The sequence below is a fragment of the Mustela nivalis genome (assembly GCF_964662115.1).
Source record: "Mustela nivalis genome assembly, chromosome: 6".
In the NCBI taxonomy this organism is placed as follows: domain Eukaryota; kingdom Metazoa; phylum Chordata; class Mammalia; order Carnivora; family Mustelidae; genus Mustela; species Mustela nivalis.
The window spans coordinates 4481963-4509372 of record NC_139025.1 but is presented as its reverse complement, the minus strand read 5'-3'; the positions used below and the strand labels follow the sequence as shown (position 1 = coordinate 4509372).

At 52.7% G+C, this 27410-nt stretch overlaps 1 protein-coding gene across 5 annotated transcripts in view; it reads left to right on the top strand.

The window, feature by feature from the left end:
- Positions 1-2916: 2916 nt before the first annotated feature.
- Positions 2917-27410, top strand: part of PPP2R5C (protein phosphatase 2 regulatory subunit B'gamma) — a 121585-nt gene continuing 97091 nt past the window's right edge. For 3 of the 5 annotated variants that reach the window (XR_014313474.1, XM_082737478.1, XM_082737486.1), the window contains exons 1-3: positions 2956-3167; positions 4033-4098; positions 16936-17098. Coding sequence is in view for 4 of the 5 variants with exons in the window: in XM_082737478.1 (XP_082593604.1) it covers positions 3141-3167; positions 4033-4098; positions 16936-17098 (256 nt within the window). In the remaining variant the exon portion in view is untranslated. Of the gene's footprint in view, positions 3168-4032; positions 4099-16935; positions 17099-27410 lie in introns of all 5 variants that reach the window. The other 2 variants (XM_082737487.1, XM_082737485.1) reach the window with 2 other exon arrangements.

Genomic DNA, 27410 nt, shown 5'->3' with positions numbered 1-27410 from the left:
GGGTGCCCTTGGGCCTTGAAGTGGTGATTTCGGTGGTGTCCTGGGGTCTTTGGAACTCAATAGCACCACTCATGAAATCAGTGTCCACTTGGTGGGAGATAAACTTGTTGAGGGCCTGTCATGTACCAGGCACTGTGGTCAGCACCCTACACGGTGATTTCATTTCAATTCAAGCTGGCTTAAATTTACTCTCAGGACACCTCCAAGCCAGATCTGCAGGCAAATGTGTAGCCCAAAAATAAATAGATTCAACTTCAATAAGAAATGAGCTGTTTAATGACATTTTGGTGGAAATGAGGCAAGGAAAAGAGGTAGAGGGTAGGTGAGTTGAACTTCTACAGTGGGGAAGGCGTCAGCAATGGCCTGGAAGATGTTATGTCCAGTCCTGGCTATGGGCAGCCCCCCATCAGCACGAGTAAGGAGCAGGGGCTGGGGGCCTGCTGGGGCTGGTGACATGGAACCAGCCAGCACGCCAGCACATCCCAAGCTCTGTGGGGAGTCAATAGCCAAAAAGAGGCAGCAGGAGGACAGAGAACAACAGTCTGAGAGGTTGGGCCAAATCACAGAAGCCACGGAAGCTGCCAACATTCTGGGGAAGGCAGAATGCCGAAGATGGGAAACAGCTGACAATCCAAGTATGCACGATCACCTTAACGCCTGGACAGCCCAGCAGGGCCAGAAACGTGAAGAAGCCTAAGCTCCAGTGAATGGTGTCCAGCAAGCCAAGAGAAAGGGATTTCTAGGCAGACGGGGCCAGGTTGGGATGGGCCTCAAAGAAGAATAGGAGGGCAGGCCACTGTGACATAGGTATCCCTGAAGAAAAGCCGGTGGAAAGAGCTTCTAAGGGCAGATGCAGGAAGGGGCAGCTCAGTTGATTCTAGACCAAGAGACTTCCTCTCTCTGCCCTTCTTTTATGCACCTCTTCTGTTCCCCAGGGTGACGCAGCAAGTCTCTGCGGGTCTGTGGCTGGTGGCTGCAGTGCGGGCAGAAGCCTAGATCCTCGGGGGACCTCTCTGCTCCTCCAGAGAGAGCTCAGAGGCATAATTTAGGCAATTCACCATACAGGGAAGCCAGACATGGAAAAAGCATTTCACTGGGATGCCTGGGTGGCTCAGATAGTTAAGCGTCTGCCTTCAGCTCAGGCCATGATCCCTGGGATGGAGCCCCACATTGGGCTCCCTGCTTGGCAAGAAGCCTGCTTCTCCCTCTCCCACTCCCTGTGCTTGTGTTCCCTCTCCCACTCTCTATCTCTCTCTCTGTCAAATAAATATACAAAATCTTTAAAAAAAAAATACAAAGGAAGGAAGGAAAGAAGAGCATTTCACCATCTCAGAAAAGTGTCCCAGAAAGGTGGGGGTCTGAAGGAAAAAAGGTCTCTCTGTGATACGGGCAGTGCCTTTATGAACATAGAAGATGGGGTATCTCAGAAGAGGTAACCCCAGGGACACGCATGCATGCGTGCACACACACAAGTGTTAACACATAAAAAATCTCTGTATCTCACTGATAGCTTATTCTGAATCCCTTTTTTTGAAAGAAGGGGCTCCATCCATCAGCCAGGACACTGCACCATACCTCGGGCCCTCTGTGAATCTTCCGTAACTCACTCCTGGCTAATATTGCCTATGGGACGGCCCTCTCTAACCATTAACCCCCGGAAAACCGAGTCCTCCGCACCGACAGCGGCCGGCCCACGGACACACCGTCGGCGCGTCACACGCGCGGCCACGGCTCACTTCCAGGCCCGCCCGCGGCCGCCGGCGCTCCCGGCGCAGAGCGGAGCCGAGCGGCCGAAAACGCGCTCACAGCGACTTCCACGAGCGAAGCCGGGCGCCCGAGACGACGCGGTCACCTCGCAGCGCCCGCTTCGGATCCGGCCCCGCCGGCGCCCAACGCGGTCACACGCGAGCCCCGTCCGCCCCGCGAGCCCCGTCCGCCCCGCGAGCCCCGTCCGCCCCGCGAGCCCCGTCCGCCCCGCGAGCCCCGTCCGCCCCGCCGCAGCAGCCCCCACGCCCGTGGTGAGCGGCCTCTGCCGTCCCACAGGCTGCGGAGGGAGCGGCCCAAAGTCGCCCTCTTCTTGAGAACGCGTCTCCCCCGCGCTCCGAGCCAGCAGACGGGATCACGTGGCCCCCTGGTCACAAGGCAGAGGTTTCCTCACGTGGTCCGCGATCGAGCCAAATTGAAGAAAGTAATAAAATCCCATTGGCGCCGCTGGAGCCCGACCCGCGGGGCGGGGCCTCGGGGGCGGGGCCTCCGTCAGGGGCGGGGCCTCCGGCGGGGCGGGGACTCGGGGCGGGGCAGAGCAGACCGGCGCTCCCGGGGTGGGGCCCACTAGGGCCCGGGGAAACCGCCGCTCGCGCGGCCGCGGGCCTCCTCAGCCGGTCCGGTGCGCCGGCGCGCGGCCGCCTTTCACCCTGGCGAGCGCGGCGGCGGCGAGGAGGCGACGCCGGGAGGCTGCGGGTCGCGCTGGGCCACGTCCCGCCTGCTGCCGCCGTTGCTGCCATCCGTTTCAGACCGGCCTTTTCCACGCCTGACTTGTCCCCTGCTCTCTGCGTCCCGCACCTGCGCCGCGTGTGCCGGCCAGCAGCCGCCACTGCAGCCCCACGCCCCCTTCCGAGGCTGGGCGCGTCTCTCCCGGCCAACCCTCGCTGCCGCCGGCGCACCGGCGCCGCTGAGGAGGCCCCGCTCAGGAGGCCCCGGGAGCCGGAGCGCTGCTTGGGGGCGGGGGTTGGGGGAAGAGGGAGAACCGGAACCGCGCGCGGGGGCGGGGCCGCGGCGGAGAGCGTTAGGGCACGTGAGGGCGCCTCAGCCAATGGCAGGGCACCTGGAGGCCAGCGGGGCGGAGCCGGCGCGGGGGCGGGGCGGGGGCGGCGGGGCGGGCCGGGGGCCTGGGGGAGGGGCGGGGAGGGGCGGGCCGGGGGAGGGGCGGAGAGACGCCGCCGCCGCCGCCGCCGCCGCGGCTGCCGCAGCCTGTGGGAGCCTGGAAAAGGGGAAGTGCGAGCGAGCGAGCGACTCGGTCCCCGAGCGGCGGCGGCGGCGGCGGCGGCGGCGGCGGCGGCGGCGGCGGCCGGGGGTCGCGACGGCCGGGGCGGGGCCCCGCTGCTGCTGCGGGGGGCAGGCGGTGACTGTCCGCACCAGCCATGCCGAATAAAAACAAGAAGGAGAAAGTGAGTCCGGGTCCGGGTCCGGGTCGCCCGACGGGCCGGGGCGGCGAAGGGAAGGGGCCGCGAGGAGGGCGGGCGGGGAACTGCTCGGGAGCGGGGAGCGGCGGGCTCCGGGATCCCGGGGGCGCAGGAGCGCCGGGCGGGGGCGGGGGGCGCCGGGGCCCAGGCCGGGCTGGGGTCCGGACGGCCCGGGCCGGCGTGCGGGGGCGCGGCCGCGGTGGGGGCGGCGTGGGCGCCAGCCCCGGGCGGTGCGCGCGGTGGGCGTGAGGGGGCAGGTGCGGTGGCGGAGGTGGTTGACCCGGCCTCGCAGACGCCGGGGCCGGGGCCGGGGGGGTGGGGGGCTGCAGCCGCCTGGAGGGACCCCCTCACGCTGGCGAAGGATTGTCTGCTCTCCTGGGGAAGCTCTGGGGCTCGGAAATACTATTCTTATCCCAGGGGGCGGCGGCGTTGGCTGTGAGTGTGCTGCGTTACATGGGGGGGGGGGGGTACGTCTTTGCTCCAGGTGGAGCTCCGTGGCGTCTCCGAGCCGCCGCAGAAATCCCGGCGCGCGGGGCTTACGGTGGGAGGCCAGACGGGGATGCGAGCTGCACCCGTCAGAATGCCCCGCGCGCCGCGCATGTGGGTCATCTGCTTCTCGGAGTTTTCAACGCCACACACAGATCCAGAAAACCAGGAGGGTCTGGATTTGGGGGCGGGGGTGTCGCGGCTCCGTGTTGGGTCTCTGTATAACGGGAGGCAGAATTTCTTGATGGTATTATCCGAAGTTCCGGGTAAACTGTAAATCCGTTTTAAAACTGCATTTTGGTGTATCTGATGTTTAGCCGTCTAAAAATTGAGAAGCCTAATTGATTTGCTTGATGTTTCCCAGGAATCACCAAAAGCAGGGAAAAGTGGAAAAAGTTCAAAAGAAGGACAAGACATAATAGACTCAGAGGTAACTGCTCTCAAATATTCCCTTTCCGTTTTTTCGTGAACTCCTTTTAACTACGGGCAGCACAGCGTGGTGAAAACCAGGCTCTTCTAGAATGTTTCCCTGCACGAGATTGTCTGCGAGTCTCCTTTATAAACTGAAATTTCAGTTCTTTCGGTTTTCGTTATTTTAGTCTGGGAAAAGACGGATGGGTTTATGGAAGTTGTGTCTGTGCAACTGGTATTTTTAAGTTTATGACCCCCCCCCCCCCAGATGGAGCCGCCCTCCTGCAGAGGCTGGTTTCCCCACCCTCCGTCGTTGGTGCTTTTAGCTTTCAGATCCTCCTCCCCTTCCTTGCTTTGCAAGTCCGCTGCCAGGTCAGGTCCGTCCCTCCCAGTGGCTCCTCCTCCCCTCACCTTTGATTCTCTGGTGCGGTCTTTGTGCTCTGCTGATGTCTGATGCCCAGAGCCTCTTTCCGTAGTGGCATGGGTTGGTACCTCTCAGCTGAGTTAGTTTGGGTACTTGGATACGATCCTCTGTCATCTGTCACTTGTTCTCTCTCTGCGTTGGCCAGTCCTCACTTCTTTTGCTTCTCTGCTGTGGACTCACCGAAGAGCAGCGGGAATGCTTGGTGAGGACCGTGTCTCCCTGGTGGGGTTGATGGCGTTCCTGGGCACACAGGTGCTAGCACTTGGCCTGTTCTTCATTGGGAGCAGTTGTTGAACTAGAGCCCCTCAGGCGAAGGATCCAGGAGCTGTCTGGACCCAGGCTGAGCTAGGAAGCCTTTTCGGATCACTGGTAGCCAAGAAGCAGCTTGCTGGTGGTTTCATGTTCTCCCGAGCTCAATCACCCTGGGCTTATCACAGATGACATTAATTTCAGATGTCAGATCCCTTTCCTGTAAGCCGAATTAGAATGAGTTCCATGTCATCTGGGGAAACACAGTTAACTGGTGATTATAGGCATAGCCTTTTTTCTTTTTTTTTTTTTTTTTTAAGCCCTGGGGAGTGGTATCTTTTCCTTATCATTTGGTACATTCTCAGCCTCCCTTCTCTTTAGCAGGTGGTTGGTTCCAGCAAATCTGCCACCCTCCCCGAAGCAAAAAGAGATCCAAAGGTTCCTTAAATATCAGTAGTTGGGAATTACTGGTGCCAGTTCTTCTCTGCCCTGTCTTTATAACGGATAATCACGTTTTACAGTGACATTCTTGTTTTTGACTTGCTTCCTTCCGAGTCAGTTTTTTTACTAAATCGATTAAAGTGAAATTTAGTCCCTTTGCAAGGGTAGTATGCGTTTTCTTTCCTTTTGCTTACGGGTGTTTCATTAAAGCTGCTAAGGCTTCCAGTACTGCCCCGAACCTCCTCGGTCACACACCTCTCTTCTCACCGTTAGTGGGGCAAAGAACATCAGTGGTCTGGTTCATTTATTCCCATTTTAGCAGAACGAACCTGAATTGAAGGATGGATAACATTAAGTTTGAACCTGGAAAGTCCATCCGTTCACTTAAAGATCACAAACCCGCTAGTACGTACAGTGCGTGTCTTTAAGGTGGTTTGGGTTCCTAGACTGTCAGCTGCTTAAGACTCTTTAGGTGTGGCCCCCTCCAGTGCCTGAGTGTGATGCCCCACTTGTCTTTTTGTATTTTTTCTAGAGCTACTGTCTAAGAGCTGGAGCTACAGAGCTTGAAATTACCACCGAAAAATACTGACATGGTGGGCCCTTCACTGCTTCCTCATAAGGATACCAGAGGCAACAAGGCCCATTAAGCAGGACAGTGGGCACAGGACTGTGTACGTTGTTTTTGCAGGAGTACTAATTGAGGCACTTCAGTTCATTTGAACTTTGGGTTGAGCCTGAATTTGTTCGATGTCGGTTTCCTTCTCAGTCTTCATCCCGCTTCTTCAGCTCTGGTTCCACCCACTTGCAGATACGGTTGACCCGCTCAGGGGCTCGAGACCCTCATTGCGCACTTTTTCCCTCTCCTGTCAACGTTCCTCTGAACTTGAATGTTTTTGACCTGAACCGTTCAAATAGGACAGCTTTTCTCGTGCTGCTTTTCAGACCTGTTCAGTGTCCCATCACCTTCACAGCTGGCTCTCACTCGGGTCAGCCTGTGAACTCACCTGGGGTGGGGGCGTTTCCCCCATTTGGGACTGTCCCAGCCTGAGGGGCATGCAGAACAGGAGTCCGCCCAGGGCAGAGTAGCCAGGCTTGGGAAATCATCTCAACAGAGAACACATGAAAAAGAACTTGGCCCGTGGTTGGTTGACTTAACACACCACTTCAAGACTGGAAAAGGTCCTTACGCCTCAAATCCTGGCTGGCTGTAACCCAGCCTCACGGAAAACAGAGGCACCAAGTGGCTTATGCTGCAGAACACTTTTCTGTTAGAACAAAGGAACATTTCATTGTACAGGGGTGTTTAGGAAGACAAAGTTCTGTGGTAAAGGATAGAGTGGTATAGGGGAACATATTTTAACCTGGGGAGTAAAAATGCTGACTCCTGAGTGCCCTAAGTGATGTCACCTAGCTTCCATGGCCCTGTTTCCTCACCTCTAAAAACAGTGGAGAGTTTCAGATTTGGCCATTTTTAATTCGATGGGATAGATTAGACATGACCCCTCTTGAAAAAGTTTTCCCTGCAAGATGTAAGGCAGAATACATCTTCCAAGTAACAAAATAATAAAGGTCATAACTGTTGCTGGGCACATTTTTCTAGAAATTTCTTCTCGAATGATGTGTACTGGTACATTTTTTGTTTTATTCTCTTTCAAATAGGATGTTTTAATTTATACACTCAAAACTAAAGTTTCTGCCCAGTACTTACAGGTTTATTTCATGGCACACTTAAGGAGTGAGGCCACAGGTGGGCTCCTGGGTGCTCAGGAGACTGACAGAGGGAACTCCGCTCTGAACATCTGTTCTTGGTGTCACGTTCAAAGCTGTGCAGACATACCTAGGCCCCCTTGAAGAATATTTAGAATCTTCATTGATCACTCAGAGATTTCTAAAGTCTGTTCTGGAAGATGAGACCATGCCGTGGTGTTTTTTATAGTAGCTGTTTTAATTTGTATACTGCATCCAAAGTTATGTTTTTAAAAGTGTTAATGCTCTCTGTAAAGTGATTTGTTTCAAGCACATTAAAGGTTGTTTTGAGCGCTGTTCTCTGGTCACGTATGTTACCTGTCCTGCTTCAGTGTAGTTTGGTCTGGAAGTCTCTACGGCAACTCTGACATAATACCTCTTCCTGGAAAGAAAGCTGAATGGTCCTCTCCAGCTCATTAGCTCATTTTGACATCTTCTGCCCTTAGCCATAACCTTTTCCTCTCTATAATCCGTCCCTTTACATCCCAGGAAACCCACCTCAGTGTTGCAGAGACGGGGAGCCGGGCTTGCTGAGGTCCCACAGGTATGGCTGGCAGAGTCCTGTTTGAGAAAGTAAACCAGAAATTTCAAAAACATTAATTCATCTTATAATAACCCCCATTACCTGGTAACAGAAACAACATTTTGGTGGAAAGTATTTCTTAAGAAGATCTGACTTTCTAGGCACTCGGCTTTGTAGCAGGAATTTTAACCTGAGTGTTGGAGGACAGTGGAAGTGGTCTGTTGGCAGGTGTGTTTCCTAGGGAGAAGGCTGTGACCATCACCTTCTAAGGGGAGAGTCCCCGACTCCCCTCCCCCATAACACCAAAGCCACTGTCTACAGACTGAATTCTGAGCTCATGCTGTCACTAAGGGCTGCCTCTGCCACACTGCCCATCATTCTCTCCCCACTTTTTTTCCCCCACACGACCCTAAATGAGACCCCAGTGACACTGAGAGGACCCAGAGGACCAACAGTTTATATATATATATATATATATATATATATATATATATATATTTTTTTTTTTTTTTTTTTTTTTTTTTTTAATTCCTAAGTGTCTGTTACACAGAAGTGGAATTCCTTGCTTTTGATCATCATGTCTTTGCCCACTTTCCCAGCCACTCTGCATCGTCTTTGCTTAGAACCCTGGTGATGCAGAAGGATGGGGGCTCTGCAGAGGGGCTAGTCAGCTGTGGGTGGGAGGGCATGAGTGAGGAGCAGCTCTGTGAGCTTCCTGTCCCTCCCCAGGGCTCACTGCTCCTGCATGTGACCATGTGCTTGGCAGCCCCCCAGTGCCTTCTCCCAGGTGAGACCCACTGCCCTGAGCAGGTGCCCCACCTTCCGTGTCATTGATTGGTGGACCAGATGCCTCCCCGCAGTGCTGCCCTGTGTGCTGGAGGATACTTGCCAGCACCCAGCCCTCCCCACTAGACAGCAGTGGCTGCACACTTCTCGGGTTCTGACAGCCAGCAGTGTCTCCAGACATTGCCAGATGTCCCCTACAGGGCAAAACGGCCCCCGGTGAGACCCCTGCTTTAGAAAGACTCTTCCACGAAGTAGTACATCCGCTTGCAAATCATGCCTGATACATACTTCTCCCCTAGCAGGGTTCAGACCAAAGGAGCCTCGGCATCCCTTCATGCTCTTAAAATCGGGGTCCCAAAGAGCTTTTATTTAGGTTGGCTTTAGCTGATAACTTTCCCTGCTAGAAATTAAAACAAATTTTTTAAACATTCCTTAATTCATCTTATAGTAACACATGCAATGCATGTTAACGTGAGTAGGATGTTTTTACGAGAAATAACTGTTCACAGAAACGCACTGAGAAAAATGACATTGCACCATGTTTTTGCAGATTAATGTCTGGCTTAGTAGAAGCTCGCTGGCTCTTTGAGTCTGCTCCTGCATTCAGTCTGTTTTGATACCCTGAGCCTTGTAGCCTGTGAAAAATTGACCTGATGATGGTTATAAAGGTAAATCATGGCTTTGTGTTATTGTAAAAGCACGGACCCCAGAAAGTGCCTGCAGGAACCCCCCTCTTGGGGTCCCCAGACCTCACTTTGCGACGTGAGCTCCCCCGCGCTCTTCGCCGCCCATCTTTTAGTCCCTTCATCTCCTTAGCTCAAAGTCAGGGTCACTTAATCTGAAATTTTTTTTCTCACCGTTTTGGCCCCTATTTTTTCCGACTTTTAAATTTTGAAAGCAGTTATTGGCTCAATTGGTTATTTACCATTTATACTGCCTTGGACAGCTTTTATTTACCTTGATTCACCTCCCTAACTAGGTTAAGTACTCGGGGACAGCAATTTAACTTGATTCTTCTTGGCGCTTGCCATGTATGTGAGGACCTGGAGGCCAGAAGTGTTTGTTGGTGGATTTTAAAAGTGCTCAGGAGGAAGGGGAGCTTCAAATCAGTTAGCTTGCTGGGGGTTCTGATATGGTAAACTACAAGGGGGGGGGCGGATCTTGTTTCTTTATCTTTTGATCCTCTAAGGACATTCTGATGCAGAGTTGTTTTGTTTTTGTTTTTGTTTTCCAAATAAATAGCAGTGGACTAAAACGGAAGATTATGGTACTTGGGTGTTTTTCTAATGTCCTATGAAAGGTGGTTTTTTTAAAAAAAATTTATTTATTTGAGAGCGAGCGAGCACATGAGAGGGGAGGAGTCAGAGGGAGAAGCAGACTCTCTGCTGAGCAGGGAGCCTGATGCAGGACTCAGTCCTGGGACTCCAGGATCATGACCTAAGCCGAAGGTAGTTGCTTAACCAACTGAGCCACCCAAGCACCCATCCTGTGAAAGTTTTAGAAGAGGGTTTTGATTTTGGTTTTGCTTTGCACTGGAGGTCAGTGGTAAGATATACAGTGTCATAAGATCTTATTTTAATGAAAGCAGTTCAAAACAGGATTTCCCTTTAAATATAAGGCTTCCCATGTGATCTTCAGTGCTTTATATTTTTCATTTTGAGTTTTTCAAAAACTTTTTGGGAGTTTTTCTCAGAACATACATATACAGTTGGCCCTTGGACAACATGGGGATTGGGGGTGCCAGTCCCTCCCAACACACACAGAGCGAGGAATCTGTTGTATAATTATTGACTCCCCCAGAACTTAACTACTAGTAGCCCTGTGTTGACAGGTAGCCTTACTGATAGTAAAAACAGCTGCTCAACACATACTTGGTATGGTACAGTTACTGTATACTGTGTTTTTAAGATAAGGTAAGGCAGAGAAAAGAAAATGCTAAGAAAACCAGAACACAAAATACATTTAAGTGTAGTATTTATTGAAAAAGAATTGGGCCCACGCAGTTTAAACCCGTGTTGTTTAAGGGTGATGTATAATTTTTTTTAATATTTTATGAATTTTATATACATATTAGAAAGTTTTGTTTTGATCATCTTGTTCTGTACAAGCACTGGGGAAGATAAAAAGAATGTGGTCCTCACGTCTTAAGAAATTAAGTGGTGACCATTTCTGTTATTCACAGTGTCCCATCTGTTGTTAATGGGCGTTTGGGAGTAACTTGACCCCCCCCCCCATCCATCACACAGGCACTGCTGAAGACAAGGGTCAAGAAGGAGCACATTTCTCGTGAAGACCCCAACCAGAGGAAATAGTGCTTTAAAGCACCTGAGCAAACACAGGGTCACCATGAAATTGGAACCCCAGAAAGACTTAGGGTGTGTGTCACAGACGGGAGCAGTCAGCACTCCGTCCCTTTTTAGGAAAAGCTCCGTTACATGATCCATAATTCTAGAAAGAGTTCAGTGAATTTCATGAAATAACTTATCTAGTGTTGTCGTTCACGGAAGAAGCCCAGAGTTCCCCCCTGCTGTTAGAGCAATTGCGCTGTGAGTGCAAGCCTTCAGCCCTCCTGTGTCAGGGTGGGGAGCTTTCCACCTGCTTCTGCCGCGTGAGTCAGTCTGCCACCGGCATGAATCACGGTGATATTTCCCCAAGTCACAGGGAAGATTCATGTGAAAGATTTCAGCTATAAAAAAGCTCCAGCTTTGCCTTAAAACATCGGGTGCCTGCCAGGGTCAGGGCTCGGTGGTGTCTGGTTTGGCACGACGTTATAGGTCATGATCTCACACCTTCCCGTCCATATGTGGTGCTCAGCCAAGACTTGGTGGGGCCCTGCTTCTGGTCTGGTTTGGGTAGGACCACTGCAGGGAAGCCTGCTGCCCAGATCCGAATCCGAGCCGTGCTGTCATCTGCGTTTTCTCCACCTGGGGGAGTGAGAGGACAAGGCCAGAACCAAATGGGGGGGTGCGGGGGCAAGGGGAGGTAGGCGGGTAATTTGTTTGAGGACACCGGATTTCCTTCATCTTAAATATTTTATTAAGCCGAGATTTAGCATGGCTCTGAAGGGGTAGTAGGTCTGAGCTCGTGCTGTTCTTGCCCTGTGGGAATGCCGGAATGCCGGCAGGATGCTAGCCAGGAGCCACCTGGGGCCCTTGAAATGCGTGGAAATCAAATTAAGAATTCAGCTCCTCAGTGACACAAGCCACATTTCGAGGGCTCGGGAGCCGCGTGTGGCTGGTGGCTCCCCACCCCCCACCCCGCCCCGGACAGCAGCTGAAGACCACCTCCCACTTCACAGACAGCTCTGAGGGGCAGAGAGGCCTATGACCTGGGCAGTAGCTTCCAGAATAGTCCCCGTTCAGGTGTGTGTCCCTTCCTTTAACTCCATCATCTATCGCTCTTAATACAAAGTACCAAATTTAGAAGGAAGTGGGTGCAATTAGGGGAAAAGGGGACAGTGGAGGAGAAGGGAAGTGGGGGCGAGAAGGAGGCGGCCCTGCTCGCCTCAGGCCAGGACTGGCCTCTGTTGTGAGGAGCCGCCGCCGGTGTGCGGACGAGGCCACGGGGTCTCCCAAGGGAGTTGGCCCGGGGAGACCCAGGGACACAACGCCCCTCCTGTCTTCCTTTTCAGACGTTTTCTCTGTATCTGTTCTGGCGGTCGAAACACACGTGGTTAACAAATAAAACGGTACAAAATCCCTGCCCTCACTGCCCCTGACCCACACTCTTGGGAGCGGAGCCGTCCTCCCCCTGCTCTGCCGCCCAGCTCCGTGGCCCAGGGCTTACAGGAAGAAGTCTGGCGTGGCCCTGGAGGGCGGTGCCCTGTCGTCACAGGAGTGACCCTTCTCTCTCCCCAAGTCATTTTCTTCCTGCAGGCCATGCTTTCCCCGTCGCGGGCTTTCCCCAGGCGACTCATTCACGGTCACCCCCAGGCTCGTTCTGAGACCGTCTAAAGCAGTGAGGACCCTCGTGGGTGCTGGGGGCGGGGGGGGGGGGGGCAGCGCAGGACACACAACAGGACCCGTTGGCTTTCAGACAGTGCCGGGGTGCTGGTGGGTACAAGGGGCGCCGGTGGCGTGTGAAGTTTGGCTTCTCACCCTGCAGAGCCGTGGCCCTGGGGCTGTCCACACCGGGAGCGCCCTCTGGTCACTGCGATGTCGAAGCTGCTCACACGTTTCCAAGCCTGCTTCAGGTGGCCCAGGTCGGTCTCACCGAGGAGAGGATGTTGAAGTTGCCACCCGAACGGGAAGTGGGAAGCTATGGTGCCGAGATCTGGGGGAGGAGGGCATTCCAGCCAGAGGAAGCAGCCAGTGCAGAGACCCGAAGGCGGGAGTGAGCTTGGGTGTGTGCTGGGAGGAAGGCCAGTCCGGCTGCAGACAGACGAGGGTGGCTTGAGCAGAAGGGATAAAGTCAGAGAGGTGGGGGTGCAGGCAGGGAAGGTGCAGTAGGATCTTGTCAGCGGCCCTTGGCAGGATTTGGGGATTTCGTTCTTAAGGTGGTGGGAAACCAGTGAGCTGGTTTGAGCAGGGAAAGGGGGTGATCTGACCACATACTACAAAAGATCCCCGCGGTGCTGTGCAGGAAGTGGAGGGGCGAGAATCGGAACCAGGGGGCCCTGGCAGCAGGCCCGTCGGCTGCCCAGCCCCTGCATACCCAGAGCTCGTGCAGCCTCCCGCCCGGAAGGGCCACAGTGCAGAGAGCTTTGCTCGGAGAGGCTGCCCCAACATAGCAGCCTTAGTGTTTCCTAGACAGCCTGGTTTCTCGGGAGACCACCTTTTTCGCCCTCATCAGCACTCGGCCTGACTCTCCCTAGCCTCGAGCTTGTCCCAGCACCACCTGCTGAAGAGTGTTCCCTGCGGAGTAGTCTTGGCTCGTAACTCTGGGGCTGTCTTTATTCCAGTATCGTGTTCTTCAGATGAACTTTCTTTCAAAAGCTCTTTCAAGGCATGCGCGTCAGCTCCTCAGGCTCTGGGTCTCGTGGTCTCTGGCCCGTGGCGGTGCTCATTCATCATACGACTGCAGCAGGGGAGAATTTTGGACGATGTCGGGAGGGTAGAGCTGCTTGGATGGCAGACCCAAGGGAGGTGGTGTCCGAAGTCCAGGGACTGAGCGAGGCCCCCGGTCTGGCCCCACGGCTCCCTGCACGATCCTGGGAGATGGCCCCGCACTCCGGGGAAGGGCCCTGCCCGGCGTGACAGCTGCTCCGGGCGCCCGTGCTGGTTCGGGCTCAGGACAGCGGCTGGGTACGCGTGGGCTGGGGGGGTCGCAGAGACTGTCGGGGAACATGGGCAGTTCTGTGTGGGCAATGCCCCCTCGGGGCGCCGACCCCTTCATGTCCCGTTGGCTGCTGGTACTTAGCCCTGAGGAGAAAGAGGTGTTCAGAGTGTCTCCGTTTCTCCAGGCCCCTGCCTTGCTCTGCTGCTCCAGGACCCCTTCGGGCCTCTTCATCTCCTTGGGCCTCTCCTCCCTTCCAAGCACTTCTTGTGGGTGACCGTGTATGTCTGCACACCCCAGGGAGGGCGTCAGACGGACAGCCATTCTGTCCTGTCCCGTCTGTCCTCTATTCTGTTGTCACTGCACACCGGGGCCCAGATTGGCTCTTGGTGCAGCTGTCCCTCAGCCACGCCTCCCCTCGGTGGCCTCCCCGTAGGCACGCGGCACGATGAGGCCCCTCGCCTTTCCCGAGGTCCCTGCTATGGCACTGCTGTTTGCCCTGACACTGCTCTTCCCACCACCTTCCCGAAGCTGTTATGGACACCCCAGGCCTCCCCAGATTGGCCTCTGCTGCTGCCTCGCTGCCCTCAGCAGCCTCCACCGGCCGCAGGATGACGGGTCCAAGTCCGCAGACTTGGGCTTTCAGGGCCATCGGATGGGTCGACCTCCTTCCTGAACACTCTTCCCTCAGCCTCGTCCTTCTCCTCGGCGCCCTCCTCCTCCACCTCTGCCATGCTGCTCCCCGCGGGGCATCTCCTTCATCAGGGACTTCAGTGACTGTGTAGACGGGAAACTTCCAAGTTCACGTCCGGCTTACACGAGGTGTCTGAGAGCCAGCCACACAGCGCACCGCCAGGCCCTGTGCGGGCGGAGAAGGTAGCTGAGGGCGGCCCGCAGCGGCCAGGACAGCACTGCGGCCCCGGTCCGCAGGAAGAAGAGAGCGTCGTGGAGGAGTGAGGAAGGGGGCGTCGCCGTGTCTTCCGCTGGGACCCAGAGTGGTCATGACCCGGCTTCTCAGCCCCTTTCTCCTTCCCACCGCAGTGACTGGGGCCGCCAGCTGCCCCCTGCTGGTTCCCGTGACCCCGCCAGCGCTCCGCGTCACCCATGCACCTGCCGTCCGCTGGTGCAGTGTGCGGTCAGACTGGCAGCCGAGACCGTCCCCTCCCCTGCCATCCGCAGTCCGCACTGCAGCCTGAGGCGCCTTTTGAACAGGAGGATGGATTCACACCCTCACCCTGCTCAGGGCCCCCTGCGCGGCTTCCAGGTCCCGGCCAGGTCAAGGTCAGACTCTGACCCGGCTGGTGGGCTCTGCCAGCACCTGTGGCCCCCAGGCTGCCCTGGAGCAAGGACAAGACAGCCACCTCGTAGCCAAGCCCATCCGGGCAGGCAGCGGCCCACAGAGCAGAGTGCGCCACCCGGAGGCCTCAGGAAGCCACCCTCGGGGTGGGCAGGGGGGAAGCGGGGCCAAGGCACAGGCCCGGCCGGAGCAGGGGGCTGGTGACCCGAGCATGGGGCTCTATAGACCACTGTTAAGCCGGCGGGCTGAGAGCCCTGAGAAGTGGCTACAGTGGGTTAGCCTGGCTCATGGGACCAGGTCTTCTTTCTAGAAGCTCATTCAGCCTACCCCAAGGACAGTGTTCTCGGGGAGGGAGGCCAGCAGGGCCCACACTAAGGGGCCAGGGGCTCCAAGTCAGCAGGTCTTGGGGATGACTTTCTGCTGTCAGACGTTCGAAGGCTCATCTCAGCGTGTGTCCTACACGGGCTGTGGATACGCGTGGAGTTAACTCTGTTTCATGAGTTAGCCAGTCGCCCGGAGCTGGTGTTCCAGGCTTTGCTGCAGGAGCTGGGGGTCCGCTTCTGTCTAGGAGGGAGTCGCACGTGCCCCATTGTCCTCGGGGTCAGGTGCATGGGGTTTGGCGTCGTAGGAAGTGGAAGGGAGATGTCAACTTTAGTAGACGTGTGCATGTAACAACATTTAAAACAGGGACTTGGCCTGGGAGGCGCCGTCTGTGACTCGGGAGTGAAAACTAGGGGTTCTAGGGAATTCTGGGACGAGGAGGGTATGGGCGGCATTTTTAAGGAAGAAGACCCTGCTTTCACAATCGGGTGGAAAGAGAGACAGGTGTCAAGGGCCACATCCAGGAAAGCCCTTTCAAGACAGAGGCTGCCGACTGTGGGGGGCAGGGAGCCTGGGCCCTCGCTCCCGGTTCAGAGTCCTGTCTGCATGCCGGCGTCTGGCATCTTGGAAAATGCTTCCCAAGTCGTCCTAAGCACCTTATTTAAAAATAAAGCTTTTCTGACTTCTCAGTAAAAATTCAACTCCCGGAGGAGAGCGCATAGACGGGGGCTTAGGCTGGTGTGTCTACTCTCCTAACTCAGTGTGACTAGAAGGGTCTTGGCAGGTTTGTGTTTCTAGGATGAGCTTGGTAGGCGTTTCAGAAGTGCACATGTGCATGTACAGACTCCATTCTTTTGGGGCTGGAAGTGTGGGAGGAGTGAGCAGTTTGCACAGAGAATCTTGACAGTCAGCGCTCAGTTGACTCTCACGGGGCCCGGCCCATCGCTCAGTTGACTCTCACGGGGGCCAGGCCCATCTGAGCTCCCTGGGTGCCCTCACCCCATGGGCCTGTGCGGGTGTCTGCTGCACGTGCCCCCTGCCCCCCCGCCACCTCTGCTTGGGTGTTTGCAGGCTCTTCTCCCCGACTGAGGCAGACATGTGTCCTCAGACACGTGTCTCGGTGAGATCCCCAGGCTGCTGTGCAAAGGACCACAAACTGATGATCTCACAGTCCCAGGGGTCAGACATCTGAAATGGGGCTGAAATCGGGATGGCAGCATGGCTAGTTCTTCCTCGAAGCCCTGGAGGAGAATCCATTTCTGGTCCTCTTCCAGCTTCCAGAGGCCTCTTGCGCATCTTGGCTCGTGACCCCTTCCTCTGCCTTCCAAACCAGTGCCCTGGCTTCTAGCAGTCTCTGTGAGGCTCTCACCTCTGCCTTGTCATCTGCTTGTGTTGCCTTGCCTTGTCTTGTCTTGTCTTGTCTTGTCTTGTCGAGACCTGTGTGATGACACGGGGCCCATGCTGACAGTCCGGAATCCCTACCTCGTCACCGTTCCAGAGTCCCTTTGGCCAAGTAAGGAAGCATATTCTCAGGTTCCAGGGATTCGGCCATGAATGTCTTTGGAGGGTCACAGTCATCAGCCTCTATATATGTCAACCTATATGGGAAATGTTTAGAGTAAAAAGTTTGAAGGAAGACGTGAGAAATGAGGTGTGTCTGTAAATTACTGGAAATCCAGCATTACTAGCAGTGGGAGGTCACTCGGACTCCAGCCACTCTAAGGACTGGTGTTTACGGCGGAGTGGAAGGGACCGTTCCTGAGCAAGACTCGTATATATATTTCAGATTCTAACTGTGCTGTAAAAGACAACAGTTTGAGATATGCATGTGTTTCTGTTTTTATTTTGGAAACAGATTTCCAGCAGGAAAAACAGCCTTGTGGCCACCCCATCAACAGTGTCTAGTAAAATTAAAGTACCAGTGCCTCAGCCCATAGTGAAGAAAGACAAGCGGCAAAATTCCTCCCGGTTTAATGCCAGCAATAACAGAGAACTTCAGAAACTACCATCTTTAAAAGGTAATCTCTATTATTTGTCTTTTAAAAGTCCAAGCGTGCCCATGTAGGGAGACGGAGTCATTTCTGGGTAGCTCGCCAGCTTCTCCCGCTTCGGCTGTGTTTAGTTTCTGTTCGGGTCACTTTATTAAGATTTGTGTTGTCCTGTTCTGTTTTTTCAATTAAAATGCCACTACCTGACTGACCCACCTGATATCCCAGATTCCAAAGCCATCGGAGATAAAAATGTAATCGCAACTGTGTTCTAAGTGTATCACACTGGAAAAGGCAGAGGGGAGGCTTTAAATCTGTCCGTGTGAACCATCACCAGGCTGCCTGGTGTCCCCTTCAAGTAATTCTCCCCGTGGCACTTGTCACCTGTGAACTCCAGCGAGTCAGAAAGGAGCCACTGCCAGGGGACAGGTTTTGAAACTGTAGCAGTGCCTCTCTGCTTTCCTGGGGTTGGAGAAGTGAGAACTGTAACCATAGTCTTTTGTGGACTTATTCTTTATGACTCATTTGGGGCTTACCTTGCCCCGGCGTTTTCTATTTGAGATCAGTCAGGAAAGGGTGCTCTTTGCTTGGACTTTCCCCCAAAATGGTACTGTTGCCTCTTTCCATCCGAGGGCGTTCAGTCCCTGTAAGTACTTCCCCAGGAGATGTGGAGGTTGAAGTACGTAAGACCAAGGAACATAGCGTAAGGACCCCAAAGTCAAACACGAACCTCTGAAAACCTTTATGTTGACTAAGATATTAAGACTAGCCTTATAAATAAAGCCCCAGACATTTTGCATACCTCCGGTTACTAACAATGGGTCTTTTGCAAGATGTATGAACCCAGAGCAGGAGGTGCATCTATGCAGGTGTATTCCAGTACCTTCCAGGGCCAGGTAGCGGGTTCAGTGCAGACGAGCCAGGCAGGGGGAGGAATGAAGGGAAGGACCGAGGAAAACATGCAGGGGGAGGGACCAGCTGATGGATTCGCAGATGCACTTCGTGCCGCTCACCTGCTGGGGCTCCCGCTCTCCCTGCAGCTTACAGAGCATGAATCGGGCTTATGTTTGATTGAGTGCTGTCGTCGATAAGACTTGGGGCGGGGTGAGTAGACGGAGCACAGGAGATTTTCAAGACAGTGGACGCATTCTGTATGCTACCAGGTTAGGGGATACGTGGAATTTTGCATTTGTCAAAACCTGCAGAGTACACACGAACACAACCTCTCGGAAACTGAGGTGTGTAGTTTATAATGATGCGTCGGTATTGGCTGATAAGTTGTAACAAATGCAAAAAGTTGATGACGGGCAACAGGCGGCCGGTGATCGGGAAACTCCGCACTGCACGTCCAGCGTTTCTGTGAGCCGTAAAGTTGAAGTCAGTGATTTCAAAACCACCACCATCACCGCAGAACAGGCTAGTACTGCCGTCTTCTGAGGCCCTCCGCTGAGTCTTCCCTGCGACACTGTCCCCCGACACTCCTGCGGCGCGCACGGTCACGGTCTGTCTCTGATGGGGACCCCCCTGCTTACTGGTTCATGCGTCATTCCCACCTGCATGTCCGGCTCTCCGCCCGGGACCACTTTCCCTCTGATGACGACGACGTCACGTCGAATCTCCTTCAGTGAGGGTCTAGCGGTGGCACGTTCTTCGTATATTTCTCTGGGAAGTATCTCTATTCTGCCCTCATCGCTGAGAGGTGTTCACCGAGGCCTGAATCGTTACTTCCCTCAGAGCAGCGAAGCTGACCGGTTCATCGCCTTCACCTTCCCTCCGCATCGGGAACCCAGTCAGTGTTTGAAGGGACTGTGACTCTGACCGCTGTTTTGATTCTTGTCTGTAACGTTGCTCTTTCGTTGCTCCCCTGCTGGGTGTCCAGACGAGGCTTTGTTTATTGTCCATCTCTTTCGGGACGCGTCGTGCACCCACAGATCATTCTATTTCCTGCAGCCTGGAAGGCTCCCGGCCCTTATAGCTTCTGCATTCGTCTCCTTTTTCCTTTGGCTTTAAACAAATATGCATTGGGCTTTTTCATTTACTGTCTTTTTATGCCTCCCCTGTGTTTCTCCAGCTGTTTGACTTCCCACGCTATATTTTCGATGAGAGGGTCTTCTTACATTATGGCTGATGAAGGACCGGTTTTCTTTCTTCTAATTTTCAACCCTTCATGGGAGGAATACCTTCATAATATACAGTGAAAATAAATAGCCATACCAATGAAATATAAAATTCAGCATTTCGTGTTATTATAGCCAATAGACATAAAATTACCTTGCTGAGTTGAGTTGCTCACACAATCTCTGAACACCACGCTTAACTTCTGTCACCTTGCTGGGACTCTGCAGGTCTGTGTTGTATGGGCCAGACTCCGCTTGTTGACCTTTTCATCTCAGACATCCTTTTTCATTTACAGAAGTTACGTTTTTCACCTGTAGTATGACTTTTTCCTATTTTTCTGTTCTTCCGTCTCTGTGGGTGGCGTAAACACCACAGCTTCGCCGTCTACGTCAAATGATGTTATCATCCTTGCCAGACTTTGTTCAAGCAGTCTTCCTTCCTTGAGTACCTGCTTTCTACCGTATGCTGGTCGTTGAAGTCAACTATTTAAAATAAGTCCAAACCTAAAACGAAAATATCTTCAGGCACCTGGCTGGCTCGTTGGTTAAGCAACTGCCTTGGGCTCAGATGGTAATCCCGGAGTCCCGGAATCGGGTCCCACATCGGGCTCCCCGCTCAGTGGGGAGTCTGCTTCTCCCTCGGACCCTCTCCTCTCCCATGCTCTCTCTCTCACTCTCTCTGTCTCTCAAATAAATAAATAAAATAAATAAATAAAATCTTAAAAAAGAAAGAAAGAAAGAAAGAATCTTCTTCTGCAGGGATTTATTTTTGCTGTTTCTGCCAGATGCCATTGGCAGTCTGGGCGTGTTGTAAATCTCAGCACGAGTTTCTTACAACTTGTTAAATTAGTCAAGCCAGTTGTCCCATAAAATGTCCTGCTTAGGGGTGCCTGGGTGGCTCAGTAGGTTAAAGCCTCTACCTTCAGCTCAGGTCATGATCCCTGGGTCCTGGGATCGAGCCCCACATTGGGCTCTCTGCTCGGTGGGGAGCCTCCTTCCCCCTCTGCCTGCCTCTCTGCCTACTTGTGACCTCTGTCAAATGAATGAATAAAATCTTTTTTTTTTTTTTTTAATGTCCTGCTTATTCCCTGTAGTTCCGGGAAACAGAAACCTTTTCTGGGTGGAGTACATCAGACACAGTGCTGTAGAACCCAGGAGACATTAGTGCGGGATATTCATCCAGTGGACGGACTATTAGGGTGATGGTGGTGGATTGATCTCTCCGTAAGACCCTGACCCTTCCCTCTGCAGCTGGGCTGGCTAAAAGCACGGGTAGTGATCTGCAAGGTAGGCTGTGGCCTCCTGCTGGCCTGTCCCCACCAGCGCCATGCCAGCACCGTGTACCCACGGCGGAGCCCTCACTTGACTCAGCAGCCTTGCTAGAGAGTCATCAGTTAAGCTGGTGTTCTTCTGACAGCAGAGCTGTTTCTCAGCAGCTAGAGACACTTGGCTTGACATACAGCTCCTCCTGAACGTCAGGATAGGCTTGACACTCTGCCTTTTACTTACACTTTCCTCAGATGGTGGAAACTAAAGGTTTTTCTGATTTTCTCTTCTTTTCTTTTCTTTTTTGAATAGCAGTATGGACTTGGGTATTTTTATTTGATTTCAGCATGCTTCAGCTTGCTAAAATCATTATTCTTACGATGTAGGGATACAAAATTTTAACCACTGGGTATTCTTTGGGTTGATATGTGTGTATTTTTTGACAGGGACACATTTAATTTTGATTCCTTGATTTCTGACACAGTAAGATGTTCCCTAGTCTCATTTGGTAGCTTCTTTGCCCCAGACTTAGAATCAGCCACTTTCAGAGAGCCCCAATTCCTTTCAGTGAGGACTTACTTTAGGGACCAAAATCTGGGGAGGGGAGTAGGGGTGCTTGTTGCTATCGGACCGATGATGCTTTTAGGTGCTGTCGACGGAGGGAGGTGGGATATGAGTCTATACGTAGGAATGCTACGTTCATAGTGACTTTTCAGTTCAGCCTTAACATTATGGTGTTTTCATGTGTTTCTTGAGTCTTCAGTTTTTTCTCTTTTACACTGAAAATCTTGGTTTTGAAGATCATTGACAGAATTATTGCTATATCCTATTAAAATAATTCACAGCAATACTACTGATACCATCACAAACAGTAGGAACTTTGAAGTGACTCCTTTCATTGCAGAAAAAGTGTTTTTATCGGGATCTGTCACATGTGTTAAATGTCCGGGGACGGGGAGGGGACGGGGTTGGCGTCTTTAGAATTGTTTGCGTCCTCTGGCCTAAGAATGGGCTGTGCCAAGTCCACTTTCATTTCCTTCGGGATGTTCTTAAAGTATCCATCATGTGGGTTTTGCACAATTCTTACTAAGTTTTCTGCCCTGATACTCTTACTGTGGTTGTTCTTGTGTCTTCTGAGTAGGGGATCATTTATACGAAGACGGCTGATTTCGGTGTCTCGCTTTCGCATCCTGCTTTCCCACTGACTTATCTTGCTGTTGACGGTAGTTTTCAGTTGGTTCTTCCGGATGTCCCAGGTGTCTAATGAGATCTGCACATAATGATAACCTCACGCCCTCGTTCTGAGAATCCTGCCAGTGTCTTCCCCCTGAACTGAGTGAAAATTTCAGTAAGTTGTCATAGGCAGTGGTACAAGCAGGTGTGTGTGTTGTTCCTGACTTGAGTGGAAACAGAAGCAGGGTTTTTCAAACAACCATGTCACTCCGTTCTGTGATGGTCCTCGGCTTTCAGCCATGATAGATCGTGCTGTAATGTAAATATTTTGCCTTTGTTCGTGTCTTTGAACGGTTCCTTAAGCTGGACTCAGAAGAGGGAAGTACTGGTCCAAAGCCTGTGTGTTTTCAAAACCCCTTTGTAGAGACTGCCCGGGTGCTGTCCCGGGAGGTGGCACCGCACACGCTCCCCCTGACTGGATGAGATGCCTGGCCCATCGCACCTTTGCCACACTGGGGTTATTTAAAATCTGAGTCATCTGTTAAGGCAAAGTAGCATTTTCTATTTTCATCCAGTTAGCAGGGAGGCTGAGTATAGTCTTTGGGCCCTTTTCACTCAGCGAACTCCCTGAATGAGTCCCTGTGCGCACCGTGTTTGGTCGATGCCAAACGAAGGCTGATGTCCTGGGTGATGTGCGGCCTGCAGCTTGTCTGCGGTTCTTGTGGGAAAGAAGAGCCCGGGAGAAGTCAGGTCATGAAGAAGCAATGAAGCCGAGCAGCAGTGAACCGGAGGCCTTGGGACAGCAAGCTGGAGTTGCTAAGCACTTGGGATTCTGTGAAAGAAGTTGCTACGTTATTGTTGGGAGAATTTACATGGCCCTGGTTTTGTGATAATAACCTTTTTCAGAGCAATTCGTTTTCTGATACCGTTGAAAGTTTGGCCATACACACGGGTCATTTTTCCTGCCTGAAGACAAAATGTACACGAGTTTAGAGGAGCTTCGCCTCTTGGCCTTTAGTTGCAGAATGGTAACGGTGCAGTGTGAGAAGTTTCCAGAGCGCCTGTCCTTATTCCGGCGGGCCGAGAGACTGCTCTCAGCAGTCCTGTCTTCTGCCTTGTGCATGGGTCTCTGTGTCTGCTCCTGGCTGCCCAGGGCAACAGAGGAGATGGCCCCGGGCATGGTGAGGCAGGTGCCGGGGTACAGCAAGTACTTCCTGAACACCTGGGTTGTCCGGAGCAGGGGGAGGTAGCCAGGACAATGACAGTGACCAGAGGTGGCCCCAGACCCAGATCCGCCACGCTCTTCCAACTCAGGCTCCGCTTGGCTCTGTTCTCAGCAGCTGGGCAACAGAGCTGCCTCCAGAGCCCCCAGTGTGCATGACCGAGAGCTGGTGCTGTGTCAGCCAGCCCAGCCCTTCTGTGACACTATCCTGTCTGCTCTCCTGCAGCCACAGAGGTGGCTTTTACTGCAAGGGACAGTCTGTCTCTGGCCTCTGCCAGCCGCCTCGGGGCAGAACTTGGGAGTTGGCCTCCAACCAGCTGTGGTCTCACATCTGATATTGGGCTCAGGCCCTCTGCACACCCCCTTGATTTCTCACTGCACCCCACGTCCCGCTCGTCACCGCACACACGCGCTGTGTCTCGGATGGTCCCAGCCTCTGTCCAGCCCCTCGTGGCCGTAGACACCCGGCTTTCCTCTCCGCTCTGCTTCATCTTTTTTCCTAATTGTGGTAAAATACACATCAAGCAGTATTTTTCATTCTAACCACGCATCAGTGTCCGTTTCAGTGGCAGTGAGTACATTCTCAGTGCTGTTCGCCCGTCACCAGCGTCTGGTCATTGTCCACAGCTGAACCCTGCCCCTGCCGGGCCCGCCTCCCCTCGCCCTCCCCCTCCCCCGCAACTGCCTTCTCCTTTCTGTCTCTGTGATTCCGACTCCTCCAGGAGGCGGGGTCATCCAGAATGTGTCCTGCTGGCTCTGGCTTCTCTCTCTCTTAGCTTTGTGTCCTCAAGGATCACCTTTGTTGTAGCCGGTGACCGGATGTCTTCCTTTTTAAGGCTTAGCACTACTCCAGGGTGTGGCTGGACCACCGTGTGTGCCCATTCGTCCGTCCACGGACACGCAGGTGCAGAGCGCTCCGCACGCCTTACTCTTGCGGGACGCGTCCCCAAGGGCAAAGCTGTCTGCGTGTCTGTCTGGGTGCCCGGTCCAGCATCTGCCAAGGATGCTGGAGACACACTTTATGGGAGGACTGGAAAGCCCTTCGGCCCCTCTGCCTGCTTCTTCCGCACTCCCTTCAGCCTCCAGAGAACCGCCCTGGCATCCACTCGTGTGCGGAACCAGCCCGGGCTCACCACTCCCTCCATCTCGGGGAGAAGGAGGCTTGTTACCAGCAGCTGGCGTGCGAGCCGTCGGGTAGGTCGTGTGGACTAGGTGCACCTTGTGCGATGCCTTCCCAGAACCAGGAGGGGCTGGGAGCCCTTGCCCTGCTTTCCAGTCCAGCTTGGGGAGAACGACAGCAAGCCCTTGGGGTAGGTCCTGCCCAGTCTCCTCCACTGACCCCGCTGGCCTTCCCCGGGCGCCGGCCCGGCCACGCTTTCCACTCGCGGGACTCACACAGATCCACGGGGCAACCGGCGCTGTCCCTTTTGTCCTTGCTTTTTGGCAAGCAGACATTCCCTGGCAACCTGAATGCTAGATATCTTTGATCTGCCTCAGGAAAAAGTCTATTTTAAACTCTAAGTGAAGCCAAACGTTTTAGGTGAGCTCTCTCACCCTACCAAAAGGACGTCATCCAGGCTCCTACAGTTTCCAGCTCAGAAAAATAAATTCAGAAATCGTGCCAGCCCGTACAACGGCCATGCTTTGCTGTGACAACACCACAGTGCGCAGGGCTCACACGCGACTTTCTTTTAAAGAAAGGAACTACAAAACTTTTCCCTAAGATATGAGCACATTTAATTTGCCAACGAAGTTGCCTGGGAGAAGAAAAATAAAACCTTGGGCTAAACTGAAACATGAAAGCTGTACAGTTTTATTCTGAAATGCTAAATCAGAAATCAAATCGGTGAGCTGTATTTACAGCCAGTTTCCTTTTAAATAAAGACCAAATCAAAGTGATAGAGGGACCAGGGAATAAAGAGTAATTCCTTTTTCTTTATTTTTGAGATTTTATTTTTTTATTTGTTTGACAGAGAGAGAGAGATCACAAGTAGGCAGAGAGGCAGGCAGAGGCGGGGGGGAGCAGAGAGTCTGATGCGGGGCTCCATCCCAGGCCCCTGAGATCATGACCTGAGCTGAAGGCAGAGGCTTAACCCACTGAGCCACCCAGGCACCCTGAGTAATTTCTTTTTAAGCCTATACTTTGGTACAGCACAAAGATGCCTGCGTTTACATTTTTTTTTCTTCTGACGTTCATTTAGCCACTGTGTGGTCCACCATCAGTTTTTGATGTTATGTTCAGTGATCCGTTAGTTACGTGGATGCCCAGTACTCATCAGCACGTGCGTCTTTGATGGGGGCACGCATGGAGCCATAGGGTAGGTCGTGTGGACTAGGTACACCTTGTGGAGGTGTGTCCTATGTGTCCGCCCTCTGTTCTGGAAGGCAAACCTCCGTGAGCCCACAAGATGCCGTTCCTCCCTCGGCATTGGCTCAGGCCCTTGGTGGGGCAGCTGCCGCGGCGGGAAGGGCAGGGGGCAGGGCTGCCCCAGGAGGGCTGGAGCCCAGTTAGGTTACACAGAACATTGCACGCCCTCCCAAGCCAGGAGCTGGAAGATGACATACACCCCACTTCTCCAGTGTCTAGAACCATCCCAGGTCACTCCAGGTGGCAGGAACTCACAGCCCGGCGACAGGGCCTGGCTACGGTGGGAGGCTCTTCTGGGAGCACCACAGAGGGCTTGTGCCGTCGGTGAAGACACTGCTCCGGGAACCAATGGGACCTGGTGGCTTCAGTGAGGGTCCAGATTCACAGCGAAGCGGGCAGATACGGTGGTAAAAACGAACTAGTCCATGACTGATTCTCTGAGACAGGGAGTCCACATCCTCTACTGTCTTGGTTCAGTTTGTCTTGCCCAATTTAGGCCCATTTTTGTTTGCATGTTTTTACCTACATAACCTTGGGGACGCATCCCAATGGCACACCTTGGGCGTCAAACTTCCCATCGCAGCCCATTCTCAGTTCTTCGCCTGCGCCCAGCAGGCCACGTTCACTGAGGCTTCCTCCCTGCTCACTTCATCTGTGTGTCTTTTTAAAAACTGTTACTTGTCATTTTTGTCCAAGTATTATAGGCTTATTTTAGCAATACTGAAAACTATACAGAAGTTTCAGGAAGAAAAAGCACCCATTGCCATAACACTCCACAGCTGATATTTGGGAAGTGTTTCTTTTTATGATCATACTATTTCTGAAAACTTACACGCTGCCCCTTCCAGTGATTTTCATTTTAAATACTTATAAAGATTTTTGATGGATGTGTAATATTTCATTGTGTGGGATAATCCCTTTGACATTGAAGTTATTTCTAGTATTTTACAATCATCAATAAAAATGTGCTGCACTAGGAAAGAAAATACAAGGAATTAACCAAGGAGGTAGAAGACGTGTACACTGAAATTAGGAACACTGCTTCAAGACACTGAAGACCACGCCTATCACTGGACAGACACCTGTGTTCGTGGACTGGAAGACAAAACTGCCAGGATGTCAGTACTGCCTAAAGAGATCCACACATTCAGCGTGACCCTTATCAAAATCCTAGCAGTGTTTTTTCCCAGAGATGGAAAAATCCATCCCAAAATTCACATGGAATCTCCAGGGACCCCAGATGACCAAAGCAATTTTGGAAAAGAACACCACACTTGGAGGTCTTATATTTCCTGATATTAAAACTTCCTGCAAAGCCACAGTAATCAAAACTGTGTGAGACCAACATAAAGACAGACATATACACCAGTACAGAGTAAACCAGAGAGCCGGGAAATAAACCCATCACATGGTTTTCAGCAAGGATGCCACCCACTCAGTGGGGGAAGGATGGTCTTTTGAACAAAAGGGCCAGGTGGAACCAGATGTCCACATGCAGAAGAATGAAGTTGGACCCCTGCCTCACGCCATACACAGAGAGTAGTTCAGGGCGCCTGGGTGGCTCAGCTGGGTGAGCATCTGACTCTTGGTTTCGGCTCTCAGGGTCTGTGCTCAGCCCAGACTGCTTGACATTCTCTCTCCCTCTCCCTCCGCCCCTCCCCCCACGCACAATCTCTCAAATACATAAAATCTTCTTCTAAAAAAAGTTATTCAGTGTAGATCAACGACTTAAATATAAAAGCTGAGATTACAAGCCATCGGAGGAAAAGCTTCATGGCACTGAATTTGCTACTGATTTCTTCAAAATGACAGCACCAAAACCACAGGCAACAAAAACAGTTAATTTGGTTGACATGAAAACTTAAAATTCCTGTCCCCGAAAAACACAATGAACAAGGTAAAAAGGCAATCCAGAGAATGGGGGAAATAGGAGTCGTTTATCTGAGAAGGAATTAATATCCAGAATCTGTAAAGAACTCCTACAACTCAATGGCAAGAAAACCAGATTCAGAAATGAGCAAAGGACTCAAAGAGACACTTCTCCAAAGAAGACATACACACGGCCAGTAAGCACAGGAAAACGTGATCAACATCACTAACTGTTAGGAAAATGCTAAACAAAATCACAGTGAGATACTACTTCATATCCATTAGTGTGGCTACTATCAAAGGGAAAAAAAAAAAAAAAACAGAAAA